We start from the raw sequence: 19,638 nt of genomic DNA, 5'->3' as shown, positions 1-19,638 counted from the left end.
AAATTGCAATTTTGACAAAAAAATCGCATAACTCAAAAACAAAACAAAATTTCGTTCTGAAAATACGATCACATTTTTTATATTACTTTAATTTATATTAATTATTATTTTCTGAAGGCAAATGATTAAAAATAAAACCGCTTGGTTCCATGCTTTATATTCACCCTGTATACCAATATGCATACATGGTGCGCCAGAACTCGCACCCTAGAGAAAAATGTCATGCAAGGTAAAGTACCAGGAACATGGAAAATATGTTAAAAAAATTCTATCTATAAAAATTTCGAAGTTATGAGAATTTAAATTTTGCATTTTGGCTCTATTTATTTCTGTTGCAAAAATATTTTTTAAGTTTTTGTGCTATAGGCTATTAGAAAAGGAAACAATGAAGCTGTAGCCTAAATTGTAACTCTGTTTAATGTTATTTTTGGCTTTTATTGACAAAATTTTTGTACCTTTACTAAATAATTACAAAAAACCATATAAGATCATCGGTATCATTAAATAGTCAAAAAAATGTCAAATTTAATGTCAAAATTTTTTAAACATTTTTTCATGTTCTTAGTATCTAATGATTTCTGGGGTGCGAGTTCTGACACAGGATAAGTTACAAAATTCTTTTTCTAATTTTGAAATTTCAGTTATTCTTTAAAAATTATGAATTTAGTTTTGCTTAACGAAATTATTCAAAATATGAAACAATACAAAACATGCAAAATTGTCTAATTTTCACGAAATCGGCTTAAAAAGTGGTCAGTTTTTAGTAGAATTTTATTAAAACCCTATAATTTTACCAAATTTTACAATAAATTTGGTTATAGGGAGTGATTCTCTTTAAGAGTTTTGATTTTGTCGGTAGTTAAAGTACGAAAATCATACAGGATGAGAATTCTAAATCAGTACTTTTGACTATGACAGAACTAGTAAATGTAGGGATTTTTTTTTTGAATTATATAAAAAATAATCGGGATTTCTAAAGCAAGAGTGATTTAATTTAGACAAAAAAGTACAAAAAATTATTTCTAAACTTCAGTATTACACCATTGACTTAATTTATTAAGCACTAGCATGAAATATTTTTAAATTTAAACTTTTTATGTTTTTAATTTTTTTATTTACATGAAAAAAAAAGTATTTTGTTTCAATTCTAAAAATTTGTAAAACTAGGGCCGTCCTGTATTAATTAATCATGGTGTAGAACTTTTACAACATAATGGATTTTATTTAATTAGGTAAGCTATAAATAAAAATATTTGATCTTCTGTCAACTTTGGACTTCGCGTCATACCAGATTAATTCAGGTTTTATCATTTTATCAATCAATGAGGTTTGGGAAAAAATAGATTTTTTTTCTTTTTATAGTTTCAGATATTTGGAGTAATAATAAAAATGAACAGTTTTAAAATACATACAGGGTGAATATAAAGTATGGAACCATGCGGTTTTTTTTTAACATTTGCCTCCAGAAAATAAAAATTAATATAAATTAAACTGGGTAATATAAAAAAATGTGATCATATTTTGAAAACGGAATTTTGTTTTGTTTTTGAGTTATGCGATTTTTTGTCAAAATTGCAATTTATGTAAAAAAATTTAAAAAAATAAAATAAATATAAAGTAGATAGTTGTAATCCTTAAATCATAACCTTCATAAAAGAAATGGTTTTATAGTGGGTTGCCATTTAAAAAAATTAAAAAAATTGTAGAACTCAAAAACAAAAATTTATTAATTAGTTTTTTTTTTAAATAAATAGTTTAACTAAAAAACGTTTGGTTCTATACTTTTTATTTACCTGGTATTCGTAAAATTAAGCCTTGTTGGGCTTTCGAATTAAAAAAACGGAAAACTTCTCTCATGTGTTGTGCTGAATAATTGTAATCTAATGTGTGAATTTAATAAATCGATTCAAAATCGAGCTCAGTACAAGGCCTCTCGCCCAATATCAATAAATTTTTTATCAGTGGAAGAACTCAAACCGATTTACCCCAATTTTACGACTCTTTTTATCTGAAACGTTCCGTCCAACCAAAAAACTTCAAAGGCAATTTAGAAAAATTTCATCGATGAGATTGGCAGACCTGAATAATTGTTGGGAAAACACATCAACTGCCACGTAGGTCCAAAGGTTTACCAACCGCAAATTAAAAACGACACGTGATTGCGATGACGTGCGTTACAATTTCTTTTCATTATTTGTATTCAAGCCTTGAACATTGCATTTGCCAATTAATATGGTTTGCGCGCATTTTACTGATAAGAAATCGAACAAGGCGGTCTAATAATGCACTTGGGTTGGTACACCTGCATGTCAACAAATAAATAAAATGATTCATTAAAAAAAAACAAGTCTGTCTCGACAACAATACACCAGAATTGTTTACTTAATTTTATTCAAATTAAATAAAAATCCGGCTATTCGTTGCATGGTTATTATGATAAAACTTACACGATTATAATTAATTAAATAAGATTAATTAAGTCGTGACATTTCGAGCAATAACATCAAACGAAGCGAAAAGCGATTTTCCAAAACTTGGAAACTTTCGGTTGGCAGCACCGCCACTGCCATCTGGTTCGAGTATTAATGAAGGCCGCTGATTAATCGCAGTGCTACCAACAGCAGCTAGTTTTTCCCCACAAGCCCTAATGGTCCCACTTATTGTTACCAAGCAATGCAGCACTTATCGTAATGGTAGCTTCGATTTTTTCTCAGTTTCTTGGGAGAAAGCGCCCTTTTGGTGCCAATTAACGCCGTGTTAACAACGTTCATGAATCGAAAAGCGGCCAACTAGGCCATTATCAATCTGGCGAAACCCTCTTAAGCACCTACTTAGAAGTTAGCACGGCGTTAATGAGAGTTTAAGTGTGCACACGCTTGAAAATCACATTTTCTCGTGTCATTTGAATTGCTTACGCTCGTCCTTGTTTCAATTATTCATCGATGGATCGCTTTGTAGGTCATCTGTGATAAAAATGCGCGCAGGGAAAAAATGAATGAATAGAGGAAAGACGATGAAACGGCTTGAATGATTCAGTCGGAGACGGGATTTGGCGAGGGTTTTGCAGAGTGCTCCAGACTGAATAATGAAGGCAATGAGAAGATGTGTTTTGCAAACAGATTTGCTTTGCATTCGGGAATTGTTACAATAAAAAGCCGACAAGTTAAAAAAAAATAACGGCAAAGACAACAAACAAGAGCTTGAGTTTCATAAATGTTTAAAAAACAACACATAAAAATAATTAAACAAAACCATTAGTAATTCGATAATAACAACAAATAAATTAAGTTTATTTTTAACTTTAAGTTTTAAAAAGTCGTAACCATTATTTTGGGTAAGAGAAAAGATAAAAATGGCGAACTTTTTCGAATCCGAAAAACGAAAAAAATAAACGAAAAGATTTTTTTGTATACGCTTCTAAAATGACTTTTTTCGAATTAAGTAGTATACGTAAAACAGTTATTTTAGGTACCAATTATTAGTTTTAACCACTATCTTCGAGAAATTATAATTACATATACATTATAGGAGGTTTAAAAAAATCTTGCTTACAAGTACCTAAAATCGACTCCCCAACGAAAACTATGTATAGTAACTCATAAAAATTGGTTCTTGAGTTACGATGGCTCATGTAGGGACCAAAATACAAACACGAGAAAAATTTTTCTTTGAATAAACAATTTTCAATAATATTAAACGGTTCCTTGATTATTTTATTAACAAACAAAGTTCAATGCAATTTTTCTCAAAACTGGAATTTTTGAGTTACTATAGTGGGAGAGTCGAAATACAGTTTTTACGGACTTATCTGCAATTCTGGATGAGGCGAAGCCAAGTAACATCAACGATTCGTCTGCAAAAATTTTTACCACTACTGAAACTAGGGATAAAAATACTATAAATGGTTGAAATACTAATGGGACAATAGTTATACATTTGAGCAATACGTAAAACCTGTTTGATTTTTTTCTTTAATTTGTCTTTTGAATTAAGGAAATATGGAAGTATTAATTAAATATAACTTATTTAAAAATATCAAAATAAGCAATAAATATGGTCTCGTAATAATAACAAATTTTAAAAGAACTTTGTTTTTTAACTTTGCATTGTAATGAAATTTAAAAATATCAACCATTATTTTGGGCAAAAATCAAACTTTTTCGAACTCTTTGTTATACAGGGTGACTCAGAACTCCCGCCCCAGGGAAAAAATGTATAAAAAAATTATAAAAAATTCTATCTGTCAAGAAATTTTGACATCTATTTATGACATTTAACATTTTTTTATGTACTCATGACCTTGTGTATGTTTTTTTTTATAATCATTTAGTAAAGGTACAAAAATTTTGCCCATAAAAACTACAAATAACATTAAACAGAGTTACAATTTAGGATATAGCTTCCTTGTTTTCTCTTCTAATAGCCTGTAGCAAAAAAACTTGGGAAACTATTTTTCCAATAGAAATAAATAGAGTCAAAGTGCAAAACTTTAAACTCTTATAACTTCGAAATTTTCATAGATAGAATTTTTTTAACATTCTCTGGGGCGCGAGTTCTGGCGCATCCTGTATTACCAGTATTAAAAGTAGTGATAAAAATACTAAATTTGATCGACATACTGCAATTGGAAAATATGTAATACATTTGAGCAATAGGTCAAATCTTTTTGAATTTTTGGCTTTGATTTCCCTTTTGAATTATATTAGAAATAAATTTTATTAAAAATATTACGATAAACAATAAATTTTATGATCGGAGGGCACATTTTGATATTGTTTAGTCTAGACACTAGACGTATGGTTTGTTTCTGTTTTCTGATAAACGCCTCTTCATGCCTGTCACCTTTTTAACACTCTTCTTATCTAATTTCTTATTTTGTTGGTAAATAGCCTGTAAAATGAGTATTTTGGTAAAAAAAAAAAACTGCTAAAACTGGATCAAATAAAGTCAATGTAATTTATTTTCTGAACCTCACAATTTTGACGAAATTTTGGTCAAAAATATTTTCTTGTAAAACCCCCACTTGTTCATGATTTTCGTCGTAACAGCGAACTTTAATTTTTCTGCAATTCCTCGTTTTTTCTTTTAAAGTAAGTAATAATCAAATTACGTTGCATGTGAAAAGTTATATCAGGTTCAGGTTGGGGAGTGGTCACTTACTTATCAATTGATATGTAATATAATATAGCCACTTCCCAACCTGTCAAAATTGTCAAATTGTCAAAATTTTATTCTTTATTAGCTGTGATCATTGCTTAATTGTTCTCGGCTTATTGTCAAATTTCACCTCCCACCTCGGTATGTAATCTACTATTATCAAAGGGAAGAATACCAGTTTTCGAGAATGATAACGAGTTTACGTATCAAATTTTCCATCAAAAATAATTTCATTATCTGATTTCAAATATTCGCTCATTTGCACTCAATTAAAAAATTGTGTTTGATTGCAAAATTAGACAAAAAATAATTGTAATCAGAAACATATTTTTTATTTAGTGTGTTTGTATTGTCTAGACGGGATTGGAACGGAATCGAGGACAATGATAACTCAGCCGGAATGTAGAACCCATCAATAGTAGTGTCCACATTTAATAAATAATTAATTTTATCAATCATTATAATAGAATTTTATCGTAGCGGGAGAAAAATGTAATTTTTTACCGGAACATCAAACAAACGTAGATAATCTCTGAACTTTGCTCGGACTTTGTCATTTTTTGGAATCGAGAGTGACTTGTGTTGTAATTGTTGCTTTTCCGCGCTTGTGCGGCAGAAATTCGCCAAATTGCCGTAACGTAGGAAGTGTGTAAACAGCTGTTGAGTGTTATTACGCCGGTAATATATCGAGTGTGCACCGAAATGTCGTAAAATTATTACACAACCTTGTCTACGAGTCTAGACATCCATTGAAATAATGGCTCATGCTCGTGTTTGCTTTCCCGAATCTGATTCGTCATCGATTCCGCCGACTCATTATTTTTATCTAATGCTTCTAATTAACAGCGTTTTCTATTTATAGCCGCGGACAAATTTATAATATGGCAGCTGGCCGATTTAAGGTTATCAATGGATCATTGCTGCGAGGTATGATTATTCCGTGGACGATGTTTTGCAATTTTCCTGGAGATTCAGCAACGCGCGCGATCATCATCACGTTTTATGCGAGGAGGAAAAAAGGAAGACGAGCGATTCGCGTGATTTATTTGATTTTTTTGGGATATTGAAAAGCGACACGCGAAACGGGGAATTATGTGTCATTTGGGAAAGGCAAAAACGACCTCGTATGCCTAGCCAAAGAGGTTTTTTCTACCGACGAAAGCAATGCTTTTTTTGTTTTATTATTCAAATTCATGTCGAGCGTACGTCATTGTCTATGTTTTGTCGTTTCTATACCGATGTACACATTTACTTACCTTGACATATTTTAATGCAGACATTCTTGCATTAGAACTTTAACATTTATAAATCGGTTTGTTTTCTAACAACTGGCATGAAACACGGTCTTAATCGACGCTTTTTGTCTTGTCGTAAGGAAATGTCTTTCCTCAAACACGTATGTTCCACTAAATTGTACAATCAACGGCAGAAATAACGTCAAATGACACTATTTTTTACACCTATTGTACTCACATTCAACTCTAGACAATTGAAAGAATAAACAATTTATGCTTTGTTGATTTAAGAATTATAACTTTCTAAAGAAATCAATTTTTACTGAAAAAATAATAATAATAAACAACAAAAAATTATTTTTAAAAAACAATTTTGGTTCCACATATTTTTTGTTCATCTTTTTATACAGGTTGTTTTAAAACTGGCACCCCCGAGCAAAATGCCAAGTAAAAAAAGATACCAGGAACATGGAAAAAATTTTAAAAAATTCTATCTAGAAAAATTTCGAAGTTATGAGATTTTAAATTTTGCATTTATTATTTTGCATATTTATTTCTGTTCGAAAAAATTACTTTCCAAGTTTTTTTGCTACATGCTATTAGAAGAGGAAACAAAAAAGTTGTATCCTGATAAATTGTAACTAAAAAATTCCATCTGCCCAAAGAATTTTGACATTTTTTTTATCATGTTTGTTTTTTTGGATGTTATAATTATTAAGTAAAGATACAAAAATTTTGCTAATAAAATCCACAACAACGTTAAACATAATTAATATACAGGGTGCGCCAGAACTCGCGCCCCAGAGAGAAATGCCATATAAGGTAAGATACCAGGAACATGGAAAAAATGTTAAAAAAATTTTATCTATAAAAATTTCGAAGTTATGAGGGTTTAAAGTTTGCACTTTGACTCTATTTATTTCTGTTGGAAAAATAATTTTCCAAGTTTTTTTGCTATAAGCTATTAAAAGAGGAAACAAGGAAGCTGTATCCTAAATTGTAACTCTGTTTAATGTTATATGTGGCTTTTATTGGCAAAATTTTTGTCCCTTTACTAAATAATTTTTAAAAAACATATACAAGATCATCAGTATCATTAAATATATATAAAAAAATGTCAAATGTCATAAAATATATGTTAAGTTGTTTGACAGATAGAATTTTTTAAACATTTTTTTCATGTTCCTGGTATCTTACCTTACTTGAAAATTTTCTCTGGGACGCGAGTTCTGGCGCATCCTGTATAATATAATAATAAATGTTAATAATAATTAATCTTTGATTTTACGCCAAAACTGCATAGGAAAAACATATTTGCTTTATCTGAAACGATCAAATCTGTAATTAAAACTATTACATATTCTAACTCAGTAGAAAAAAAAAAATCTCTTGAATTTGGAATAATTTTTCTCTGCTTCTTAAATCCCATCATATTGGCGGTTTTATTTTTTTGAAAATGTTGTCACTTTGCCACATGAGTTTACGCAAGTTAATTAACAAAAATGTTTGTGAAAAACATAATTTTAATACATGGCAACTCAAATAAACAGCTTTAAGATAAGAAACATAGTCATTTTTAAAAAGAAATATCATTATTCAGTTAATAAATTAATTGCCAAAGTGACATAGTTGTCAAATCATTAAAACCGCCAATGTGATAAGACTTAAAAAGCAGAGAAAAAGTCCAAAATCAAGAGAAAAATTAACTTTTCTTTTCACTGAATCAGAATAATACTCGTAAAGTTTTAATTACAGATTCGCTCGTTTTAGGTGAAGCAAAAATGTTTTTCCTTTACAGTTTTAGCATAAAATCAAAGAGAAAAATTTTTTCCTCTTATAAACCCAATCCGGGGACATACTGTAGAATGTGAAAATTTTACTAGAAGTTTCTCTTTGTTGTTTGAACAGATTGCAAATATGTAAATGATTCAAAAAACGAATAATTCTTGATATCTCTGTAATATTTTACAATCTTTTTTTAACACCTTGTAGATAGACTTTTTGTAAGGTGTTTTCCATGTTTCTGGTATCTTATCTTACTTGGCATTTTTCTGTAGGGAGTTCTGAAACACCCTGTATAACTACCTAAATAAAAGTTCACAATAACAAAATGACATGAAAAACACGTGGAAAGTAACAAGTGATATAGGAATATGTAATTATAATTAGTAAATATAATAAACGAAAAAAGTATAAGAAAAGTTTTTTGACGGTTGTGCAAAATTGCTTTCATTTGAAGCCACAATTTTTTTCGTGTCTGAACCGCTTTTCCCTTTTTTGTCAAACTAACTAAACAATTTTTCTGGTCCGCTCCCCATTTTTTATCTTCCATTATCCAATTTCCTTCTAAAAAAGCCCATTTCGCCTCTGCTTTTGACAAATGTAGGTCGCCACCCCTTGCCCACTCAGCAAAAACATCAGCAACACTCGAACCGGAAAACCTCAGCGTCCAAATCACAAATCCTGTTCCGTTTTTTCCACCCTTGGGAATCCCCTAAATATTTGTTAACAAATTACATCGAAAGCGTGTTTGGGAGCGGAGTATTTTTGCGTTATCTTTCTGTTTACAAACAAACGCGAGGATCAGGTTGGCGATCACCTGACCGTCCCGCCGTCGGCTAATTGGCCATAGACGAAAGCCTCCCCTTTCGCGGCCATGTTTGCCTCGATAATCCCTTTCGCATCTGTCGGCGATAAGGTGACACAATGCATCGAAGTGGGCCATATGGGATGACGGCGGTGTGCACCATTCAGGGCCGCCTTATCACAGACGGCTGTGACGTTTGAAGTGGGGGGAGCGCGCGATAGTCAACTGTCTAGACGTTCGCCGCGGCACACTTGATCGCCGCTTCAGTTTCGACCGAACGTTCGTCGATGACGGTCATCATCGATAAAAACACCGGCGCGAAGTTTCAATCTTCGTTCGCCGATAGTTTCATCAAGCGGGCCGTGCGAAAGTGCCTCACTGTCATGCGACAAAAACTGACAATTAACAGAAAGGTATTTGTTTTTTTCTAAGTGCAGTGCTTGCTCGATCTGACGTAAGTGAGATTTGATGCACCGAGGCCGCCGATTATGCAGCGACCTTCTCGTTTTTCTAACGAAATTTCTGTATGGCGTAATATGTGTAATATCGCGGGTCTAGACATAATAAAAACGTCGACTAGAAATAGATCGATCCCTCAACATGCCCACACGCGCCACCACTGCCCCATTTCGCCGACCAATTTTACGCCGTGTAAAGATCGGAGGTCCCCAAGGTCGCCGCTTCGGGAATTCTATGCTTCATTAAAATATGCGCCCTCGAAAAAAATTCACCGTTACGGTCCGTTTTGTTGTTGTTTTCCGGTTTCCGGCAGACACAGCGGCGCCTCGTCCGATATCCAAAATTCACGTTTCCTGCTTTATCGGCCACGCGTTCCCAATTAATTATCTTATCGAATGTTGTGTCTGACAATTTTATTAATGCGAAAAGCGGTGCATCAAGATCACAATCGCTAATTTTCGAATTCCGAGAAACGCGATAAAAACGACAAATAAACCGTCTGGCCTGCTGTCAAAATCACATAAAGTTTTACATAATCAAAGTGGCCTGTGGCTTTGAAATTAAGTTGGCAACATTGGCAAGCCAGAAGCTTGCAGGGCCCACTTTGATGAGAAATTTATTTAAAAGTGATAAATTTATTCCCACTTGTGACTGCGTTAATAATGAGCCGAAGACGTTTCAGGAATTTTCGGTTGTTTGTTGTTGTAACGATACGAGGGTTGTATTGTATTTATATTGACTGGAGATGTTTAGTCTGATTGCTTCGAGATTTAGAGAAGCGCTAATCAAGGCAGCGGTGATTACGACGGAAATTGCTTTCTTACAAGGAAGAAACGTCAAGTGAAAATGTGCAACGAGACTAATTACACAACTTTCTGTTTGCTACTTTTTTTTGGACACTACAAGTTGTGTTGAGGGAAGAAAAACTTCTAAATTGATTTCGAAACTTGCGAAAGTAAAAAAAGCATCAAAAGTGATTGATTTCAAACTTTTTTATTATACCTGCATCATAATTAAAACAGGCTGCAGCGTGCGTAATTTGGACTTTATAGCACGCTGAAATTTTAAAGTTATCTAGGTAACAAGAAATAGTGAAATGTCTGGACCAATTCGATTCACAAACAACCTTTGATAATTTTATTGTATAAATTCACATTTTTTCAATGCTCATAAAAGAACGTAAATGGGCAGGTATAATAAAAAATTGCGTATAACACTCGTTTATAAGCGCCTTTAAAACACTTACGATGTTAAAAGCACTCCGCTGACGCGTCGTGCTCTTAAAAACCCGTCATGCGTGTTTTAAAAAACTAGTATTATAATATACTATTTGTCTGGAATGATAATAAATAATGATTGATAGAAAATGTGCAAAATTGGGCAATAATTGTGAAATTTAAATGCATAGTGTTTAATTAATGTTTACAACGCATTGTTTTGTCATTGGAAAGTCTGCTAACAATAAAAACCTCTTTCCGTCTGGTGGTCACAACATGACTATGGGAAATTTATCTCTGTTAAAACATTGTCAACAAATAAATTATTTCATCAGAAAATTAAATAGTGTCAAACGAGCGTCTCGTATCACTGATATTCGAAATTTATTTAATGTAGTATCAGTTGTAATTTTTTTGTGTGATAAGGAAGCAAAATAAATCACTTATTATAATGAACACAGAATTCTTTTTTCTAACACATAAATTACTTGCTTTTTGATAATAAAATCCGCACAATACGTGCATTTGCATTTTTTTATCACCATTTAATTAAATTGAAATTGTTGTCAAGTTTGATAAGACACTTTTCCCCAAAACACCCGAGCAAAGGTTAGATGATTACAACTGGCGAAGGTTACATTGTCTATTTTTCACGTCTAACATGAAAAAGAAATTTTATCTTTTACTTACAAAACTTTTTAACCTTCAAGTCCCCAACGAAAACAAGCAAAAATTTGACAGTTGGCTGATTCCGGGTCACGTAAGCGAATTTTGAAAAGCGAGATGAGTCATAATATAAACACTTTGGATAAACATAGCAGATAAGACAATTAAACACAGACAGATTTAAATAGAATATCGTAATCCTGATTTTTCTATTTTAATCCGATGTGTGTTTTTTTAATTCAGACGGGCCCTTGTCTGGCCGTTCCGGCGGCCTGCACCCCGAGGGGGTCACATTGAGCCGGGGCGAGGTGGGGGCCCAGACGGCCTTGGCTCTGTCTGGCTGCAGTCTGGCGCAGCAGTCGCCCCCTGCCTGGAGCAGGTGCATGCGTCTGCATCCTCCCCACTGCAATTAAGGTCGGGGTGGTGAGGCCGCGTTTTTTGACGCGCTCTTGCTCAATTGTCACCTTGTGATTCACGACCGAGGCATTTCCAGTCTAGACGACGTTTATTACATTCGAACAGATAATCATTTTACTACTGTTGATTTAACTTTCGACGCAGACAATGTGACGGACTAGGAAAGCCTTTTTTCCGTCCGGCGTACGTCGAAACGGGTCTGTCTTTACAACTTGTTTCTCAAAACAAAAAATAAATAAAGCGCGACTAAACACCTGCTTCGAAGACAAATTGCGCCCAGTGGGACATGCGGAGTCTCCAGAGAAAGTGCACTTGCACGGGAAAGGAAAAAGTCGACCCAAAATGGAACAAGAGCGAATTTTACACACTTGCTTGGTTATGCAAATTTACACGTTTAAGGTTTTTTTTTTTTGTTAAAATGCAATTTATCTGTTGTAGCTTTAATTAGGTATTTATCATAGAATTGTTACCTTGAGTCTGTCTGTAAAAATGAAAGTCATTTGTTTGTGCAAGTTGGAAAATTTTCACATCTGAGAATGTCTGGAATTAACTACTTATTTGTCCAATTAATATTTATTATTTTGTCGGTCAAAATTTTAATTTATTTTATTTTTGTGTATAGTTGGTTGCCTATACAACTCAGCCATACTTTATTTTGGCTTAATGTCGGTGATTGTGACAACAAAATTTCGAAAATAAACCGTTGAAATCTTAAAAATCTCGTCTCATATTTCGTTGATTATTTAAGTTCGAGAATGTCAACAAATAATTCTTTTTAGATCGAATTCCGATACCTAAACAATTTTTACTTTCGTCGAGCGTTTCATAACAAATTGTTATGTTACATCTTCATCCTTTAAATAGCCCCAAAACGTCGATAAAAAATATTTTTAGTACATTTTATTTTGTTTCATTATGTAAATCAGGTTTTGACAGATTAAATAACAAGATTGTAAATGACAAATTTGACGTTATTGATTGTTACTTTTTACATGTTTGTTGACACTGTTGACAGTTGACCATAATCACACTTCATCAAATTTAAAGTAGCGGTGGTACTATGCCGGACAAAAAAGCGGCAGCACATTTTTGACACTTTCTGTGAATTCACTGTGAAACAGGCTTTAACGTCAAATTTGACATTTGAAAATCCCCAAAACGTGAAATGATAGGAACATCACAGTCAATTCATAGTGAGGTTATTATTTAAGGGCCGTTTCACATGTAGTGTCAACATTCTGTTGACAGAATGTCTTTGCTGTCTCTTTTTGTAAACATAAAATTTTTGACACTTTCTGAAAATTCAGTGTGAAGCAGGCTTTAACGTCAAATTTGACATTTCAAAATCTTCAAAACGTCAAAATAAAAGAACACCCATGAGTGACAACTTCATAATGAAATAATTATCTGAGAGCCGCTTCACTTGTAATGTCAACATTTTGTTGATAAAACGACTTTGTTGTACTTTTTTTGGACACTTTTTGCAAACTTATTGTAAAGCGGGCTTTAAAGTCAAATTTTACATTTCAAAATATCAAAATAAAAGGACATCACATGAGTGACAAATTCGTGGTGTTACTATCTAAGGGCCGTTATCACATGTAATGTTAACATTCTGTTGACAGAACGACTTCACCTTTTTTAAACATAAAATTCACTTCTCAAAGTTTATTGTGAAGCAGGCCTTAACGTCAAATTTGAGATTTCAAAATTTCCAAAACGTCATCTAAGGGCCGCTTCACAACATTCTGTTCACAGAATGTCTTTGCTCTCTTTTTTCTAACATAAAATTTTTGACGCTTTCTGAAAATTCACTGTAAAGCAGACTTTAACGTCAAACTTTAACATCATTCCAAAATCTTCAAAACGTCAAAATAAAAGAACACCACATGACAACTTCATAATGAGATTAATATCTTTATTTCACAGTTTTTGATTATTTGTGAAGAAGACTTTAACGTCAAATTTGACATTTCAAAATTTTCAAAATGTCAAAGTAAAAGGACATCACACGAGTAACAAGTTGGTGGTGAGGTTACTATCTAACGACCGTTTCACATGTAATGTCAACATTCTGTTGACAGAACGACTTTGTTTTTTTTAAACATCAAATTTTTAACACTTGAAAGTACATTGTAAAGCAGGCTTTAACGTCAAATTTGACATTTCAAAATCTCCAAAACGTCAAATGATAAGAAAATCACTGAGTGACAAGTTCAGAATGAAGTAATGATCTAAGGGCCATTTCACATGTAATATCAAGAGAATGACCTTGCGGCCCCATTTTTTTTTGGAATGGTAGTACTGGGTTTTTTTCATCATGCTAGGATGCAATAAATTTTGGTGATAAAAGTTACCGGTATCTAATGACTAATAACAAACAAAATAAAAATTGAATAAAAAGTTTGTTTTATTTCATCACATGTGAAGAAAATGTATTGACAACAGTGAGTGTCCAGTAATCTTCATACACAATTTTTTATGTCGCAGATCATATTAGAACAATTCGTATCGTTATTATTAATTTAATTTTTTATTATTCAATTTAAATTTTTATTAAACTAAACTTCTGATGAGAGCGGTCTGTGAGTTTGAAATTAAGTTGGAACATTGGGTAATGTATGATGAGTGTAAATTCATTATCTTAATTTGTCGACATTGGCTGTCACATTCAAACGTCACAATTTTATAGTCAATTGTCATTCAGTTGCGAGGGACTGCCGCAGACATAACCGTCACATGAAACAATTTGATATCACAGAATTATGAATAATTCAGTGTTGCCAATATTTTTGTCAGAATTCTCTACATTAGTGATTTTTGCCAACTTCCAAGTCTTAAACAATTATTACTAGGATTTCCGTGTTACATTTTTATATTCGAGGTTTGATGTTAGTTGTGGAAAAAAATTCGGGGAATTTCTCCAATTTCGTTGAAAATTCGTCTCGGCTCTCGCCCCGGCCACCCCACGTGCCGCGCTTCGCACCCGGGGAATCCTCGTTTATAGTCGTTGCGTACGTGCCTTTCCGTCCCCATGTCTGTCCGTTGGCAATTTGTGTGACGTCTCGTCGCAGCCTAACGACCCCATTAATATTGAAGAAGTCAGTCGCTCTTAAGGCAGGTGCCCATCCATCATAAGGGTCGCCGTGTCCGATAAGCGGTGGTGTTTGTGCAGGTGGTTGGGAGAGAGGAGAGAAAGCCGGCAGGTGTGCGGTCGTCGACCTCAAGAAGCCTCCGAGTGTGGGTGCACACACAGGCCCTCCGTTACATGTCACGACGGCAATTAGCAATTACGACGACTTCGCTCCACTCCACAATGGGATGCTTAATTAGGACTTTCGCATTGTGCAGCCGACCGGTATTTCACCGGTAATTGCGACGCCGCTGTGTCAAACGCAAAAGCGCCCTCTAGTGACAGTCTCACCCAAAACTAACTCTTAAAGTATATTAGATGCGTCAAAACTCGACACGTAATTATTTAAACCGATTTCGAGATTATGGGATGAAAGGAGATGAGAAAAAATTGGGTATACACCCACGCGATATTACGACAATAGAAACGGCAATAAATCATAGGCAAAAGTTGGCACCAGTGGGATTAATAAGAAGAAATAAGAAAAACGTCACTTACACGTTGCCGTTCTATTTGTGGAAAGGTCACACGCGATTGTCATTTAACCTTAAAGTAAACACGAAGCGGAAAAAACGAAAGGCGGCTCTGAATTACACCATTATTGACATCTGTCAATCTAAATTTTTTATTGAAATGAAACGAATTATGTGTAAATTTTTATTCATAACTTTGCGTTCAAGGTAGTCTGCACTTTATCGATAAAATTTCAAATTAAAAAATCTCTAATCAATTGTTTTAATAATTGGCGGCAATTAAAAATAATGTAACATTGTATGTATGCAACCACACATACATCAGCGTATATGACGTTGCCTACGTCGGGGTTTTCTTAATCAGGATCTAGATTAGTTTCCACATAAAACGGAATTTCCTTTAGACCGACCATTCACTCGGTGTCAAATCTGATTCAAAACTTCACCCTAAATTAAGTCACCATTTAGGAGTTTCGGACTTGATTGAGGTTCGGTTTTATTGTTGTGAAACTGTTAAATTAGATAAAGTGCTTTAATCCACGATCAGAAATAATTGGAATTTAAATGAGGGTTATGAGTCGGCTAATTGGGGTTTTCCCACAAAGTGTATTGCTGGTTGCCTGTCTTAGCACAAAAACTTAATCAGAGAACGTAATTATGCAAAATATTTGCGTGATTGTCTCAAATTTGAATAAATGGTGCGAGTCGCGGAAATAATTAACGCAGAACTTATTAATTTCTTTTTGTTTATTTTGGAGATAATGCAATTTTAAGTAGGTTTTTTCTTGTTTGCAAAGCGATACGGTTATTCAGCTCGAGTAACAATGATGAATTCTCATTGTTTAAATGCTCTATTTATAGAATTCTAAGGTTTACAAATGTCATAAGCAACTTTTCTCCAAAAGTCGGTTGTGGAAAAAATTCAATTGTCGACTCGTGGCCACTCTTATGATTTACGAAGTCGTCATAGTGGGCAAGGCTAGGAATGTTGTCATTGTTTATCGGCACGTGGGTCGTTGTTAGATAACAATCGTCGATCTTAAACGGTAACCTTCATACCGCTGCACCCACTCCTTGCCTTTTAATGCACAATTTTGCCAGTGGCTTCGCCGAGATTAACGGACCGAGACGGAGTGCATTTTTTGTGGAAATGCCACCAGTGACAATGCAACAAAGACGGCGGATATGCAGATTACTCCGGGGCCTGACTCACGACCGCTGACCGGAGCGAAAAGCGGAAAATACCCGCCTTTGACGAGTTTGTCCATTTCTATCGATTTTCTGTATTTTTTTTTTCGTAAAGAAAAAATTGACAAATTGCTCTAAAATATTTGCATTTTTATGTTTATAAAAAGTTTTACGATAACCATATCTATTTCCAAATGGAATGACAAAAATCTATTGATCAATTTTATTTTGCGACGGCATTTGTCAAAACGGTGACTGGCTTCTTTTTCAAATGACACCCTGTATAGTTTATTTTTTTGCACCATTTGATAGGTAATTAATTTCTAATTCCAAATATGTATTACACTTCATACTTTAGGATAGTTTAACAATAATAACCATTAAAAATTGCGAGATCTATAGAACAGAACGTTTCATAATGATTGACATCTCGGTAGGCTTTGAGAGTGTAAACCAGACTTTAATTATAGTTCCAAAAAAGTTATTAATGTGAACGTTCTTTAGATCCTGATACGTCATAAAAAATGATATTTCAGTTGAATTCTGTCTCGAAAAATATCATAACCTATTTATACAAAAGAAATGTGAAAATAATTTAAATAAAAAACCACTTAACAAACAACATGACGTATTTTCAACCAGTGGGTGCAATTGCACAAAAAACCTAGAGCACTCAAAGTACAAATTGTGCTACGTTAAATTTGAATTTCCATGACCTACCGAGATGTCGATCATTTTGGAACACTCTATAATTATTTTCAAGAAAAACTTGGTTACAGATTTATCAACAAGAAATTACCACTTTAAAATTTGAATTTTAGGAAAATCAACTATCAAGTGAGTTATCCGTATAAGCTGATAGGTAACTTAACCTAAATTTTTGACACTAGTTACACTCATATATACAGGATGAATATAAAGTATGGAACCAAGCAGTTTTATTTTTAATCATTTGCCCCCAGAAAATAATAATTAATATAAATTAAAGTAATATAAAAAATGTGATCGTATTTTCATAACGAAATTTTATTTTGTTTTTGAGTTATGCGATTTTTTTTGTCAAAATTGCAATTTTTGTGAAAATTTTTTTTGAAAAAATTCAATATAAAGCAGATAGTTGTAATCCTTAGAGTATAGCTTTTATGAGAAAAAATATTTTATAGTGAGTTGCCATTTAAAAAAATATTTTTTTTTGTAGAACTCATAAGCAAAAGGAAATATCGAAAAATGTTATTCTTGTTAAATCATCACATTTTTATAGTACTTTATCACTCATCAATTAGTTTTTTCAAAAAATAAATAGTTTAAGCAAAAAACGTTTGGTTCCATACTTTTTATTCACCTGGTATAATATTATACATATGGTTACACTATCTTTTGTTTGTCACCAGAAGGTGGTGGGATTCTGGAAACCAACCTAACCAAATTTATGGCAACCTAGCCACGAATATCCCTAAATCCTAGGTAGTAATTTCTTGTTGATACGACAATATACATATGAAAACAATTTCAAATCGCTTTTAAAGTGTCAAAAAAAATATCACCGCTTGTCAGTCAGTTGAAATTTGGTTAAAAGATGGCGACTTTGAATAAAGAAAAGTTATACTTGCTTTTATCTCCGGGGAGTGCTAAAAAAATCCAAGTAGTTTTTCCATATCTAAAAAAAATTTTTTTTATTTACTACACTGGCGGACACGGAATTTTGGACATCAAATTTATGTCTGTTTAAAAATATCAATGTAAGGTAGGCTTTATTGTCATTATGATTGACGTTTGAAACTAAAATTTGAAATTTTCAGTTGAAATTTTTTTTGGCGACGATTTTCCGAAACAAGAATGCCAGCAATACGTGTTTTTATATAAGTTCAATAAATTATTTTGATTTATTGTCATTTTTTCTCTAGCTTCAGGACAAAAATTACAAAAACCGAAAGTGAGGTTCGTTGCCTAAGGCCCGTATTACATTTTTATGTCAGTCGAATGACAAATTGTCCAAAATTCCGTGTCCGCCAGTGTTTTATTTTGTCACAGAGTGACAAGAAACAAGTTATAAGGGGATGAGTACCAAACTGAAACACCCGATATCTAGTAGGTGGTTATTTACAAAAATAAAAAAAAAAGAATCTGGCAACGATGTCTAATGGCATTGTAAAAATTAATTGTAATCGTTTTAATATTAATGTGCATCGTAGTAGTCGTTGAAAGGGATCATTTTAAGGTGGCAACCATGCGAAAATTTTAACAATATCAACCTCTTTCCTAAAATTTTTTTTCTCAAATAAATATGTGTACTTACTCCAGTTTTTGAGGTAGCAAAAAATAATTAAAATGAACAACGTAATTGACATAAAAAATTAAATTTGTTCTGAATGATGTTGTTTGTGTGAATCGACCTTTAATTTGAAAATGCATTTAGACTTCGACAACCTACTTGATGCAGATTAATAATAATAATGGTTTTCTAGGGAATAAACATTGTTACTATGGCGACAGATAAAATGAATAGACAGTGTTGTCATATCTTCAAACGATAATTTCTGACTGAATAAATAAAAATGCAAATACTGCTAGATACTGAGAGATAGAAAAACAATTATATATCATTGAATATAAAATATGTATTTTGAGAAAATATATGGAAATAACTTAACAAAATAAGTTTTGAATTGTATTTCCACAACACACCATTGAGTTGATGCGCCACATTTTGAGCACCCCTGTATATTCGTATTTGTTAAAGTAGAGAAGAAAAATGTTTGAATAAAAATTTTAAAATTTGGTGATGTGTTGTTGCAGATGCTGTCGGTTGTGAGCGCCGGCGCCGCGGCGGGGGTGGGCGGCATGGACCGTCTGCGAGGCGGAAGAGCGGCCCGAGAGTTGGCGGCGACGAGGGACCGCCAAGTACGACTGCACGCAGTTCACACCGACATTGCCATCAACCTGCCGCCCAACATAGCCATGCCGGACGGCGAAGAGCAGCACCCCTTCTCCTCTTCCAGACTGCACATCCGGGACCCGGAGCAGGTGGGCCTTCGCCCCTTTCCCAGCCCCCTTTTGACGCAATTCATATTTCAGGAGTCCGAGATCCACCAGAAATGCATCCGGC

The 19,638-nt window shown here is 33.4% G+C and overlaps 1 protein-coding gene across 1 annotated transcript in view; it reads left to right on the top strand.

The window, feature by feature from the left end:
- Positions 1–19,638, top strand: part of LOC123015249 — a 102,226-nt gene that overhangs the window by 80,930 nt on the left and 1,658 nt on the right. The window contains 2 exon segments of the mRNA XM_044414884.1: positions 19,329–19,556; positions 19,608–19,638. The exon segment at positions 19,608–19,638 is cut by the window's right edge and continues 2 nt beyond it. Coding sequence (XP_044270819.1) covers positions 19,329–19,556; positions 19,608–19,638 — 259 coding nt within the window.

This window comes from Tribolium madens, unplaced genomic scaffold (genome assembly GCF_015345945.1).
Source record: "Tribolium madens isolate multiple individuals breed KSU strain unplaced genomic scaffold, Tmad_KSU_1.1 Scaffold_97;HRSCAF=244;Tcas5.2_LG3a, whole genome shotgun sequence".
In the NCBI taxonomy this organism is placed as follows: Eukaryota; Metazoa; Arthropoda; class Insecta; order Coleoptera; family Tenebrionidae; genus Tribolium; species Tribolium madens.
Note: the sequence above shows the minus strand (reverse complement) of the source record. Positions and strands in the feature narration are given on the sequence as shown.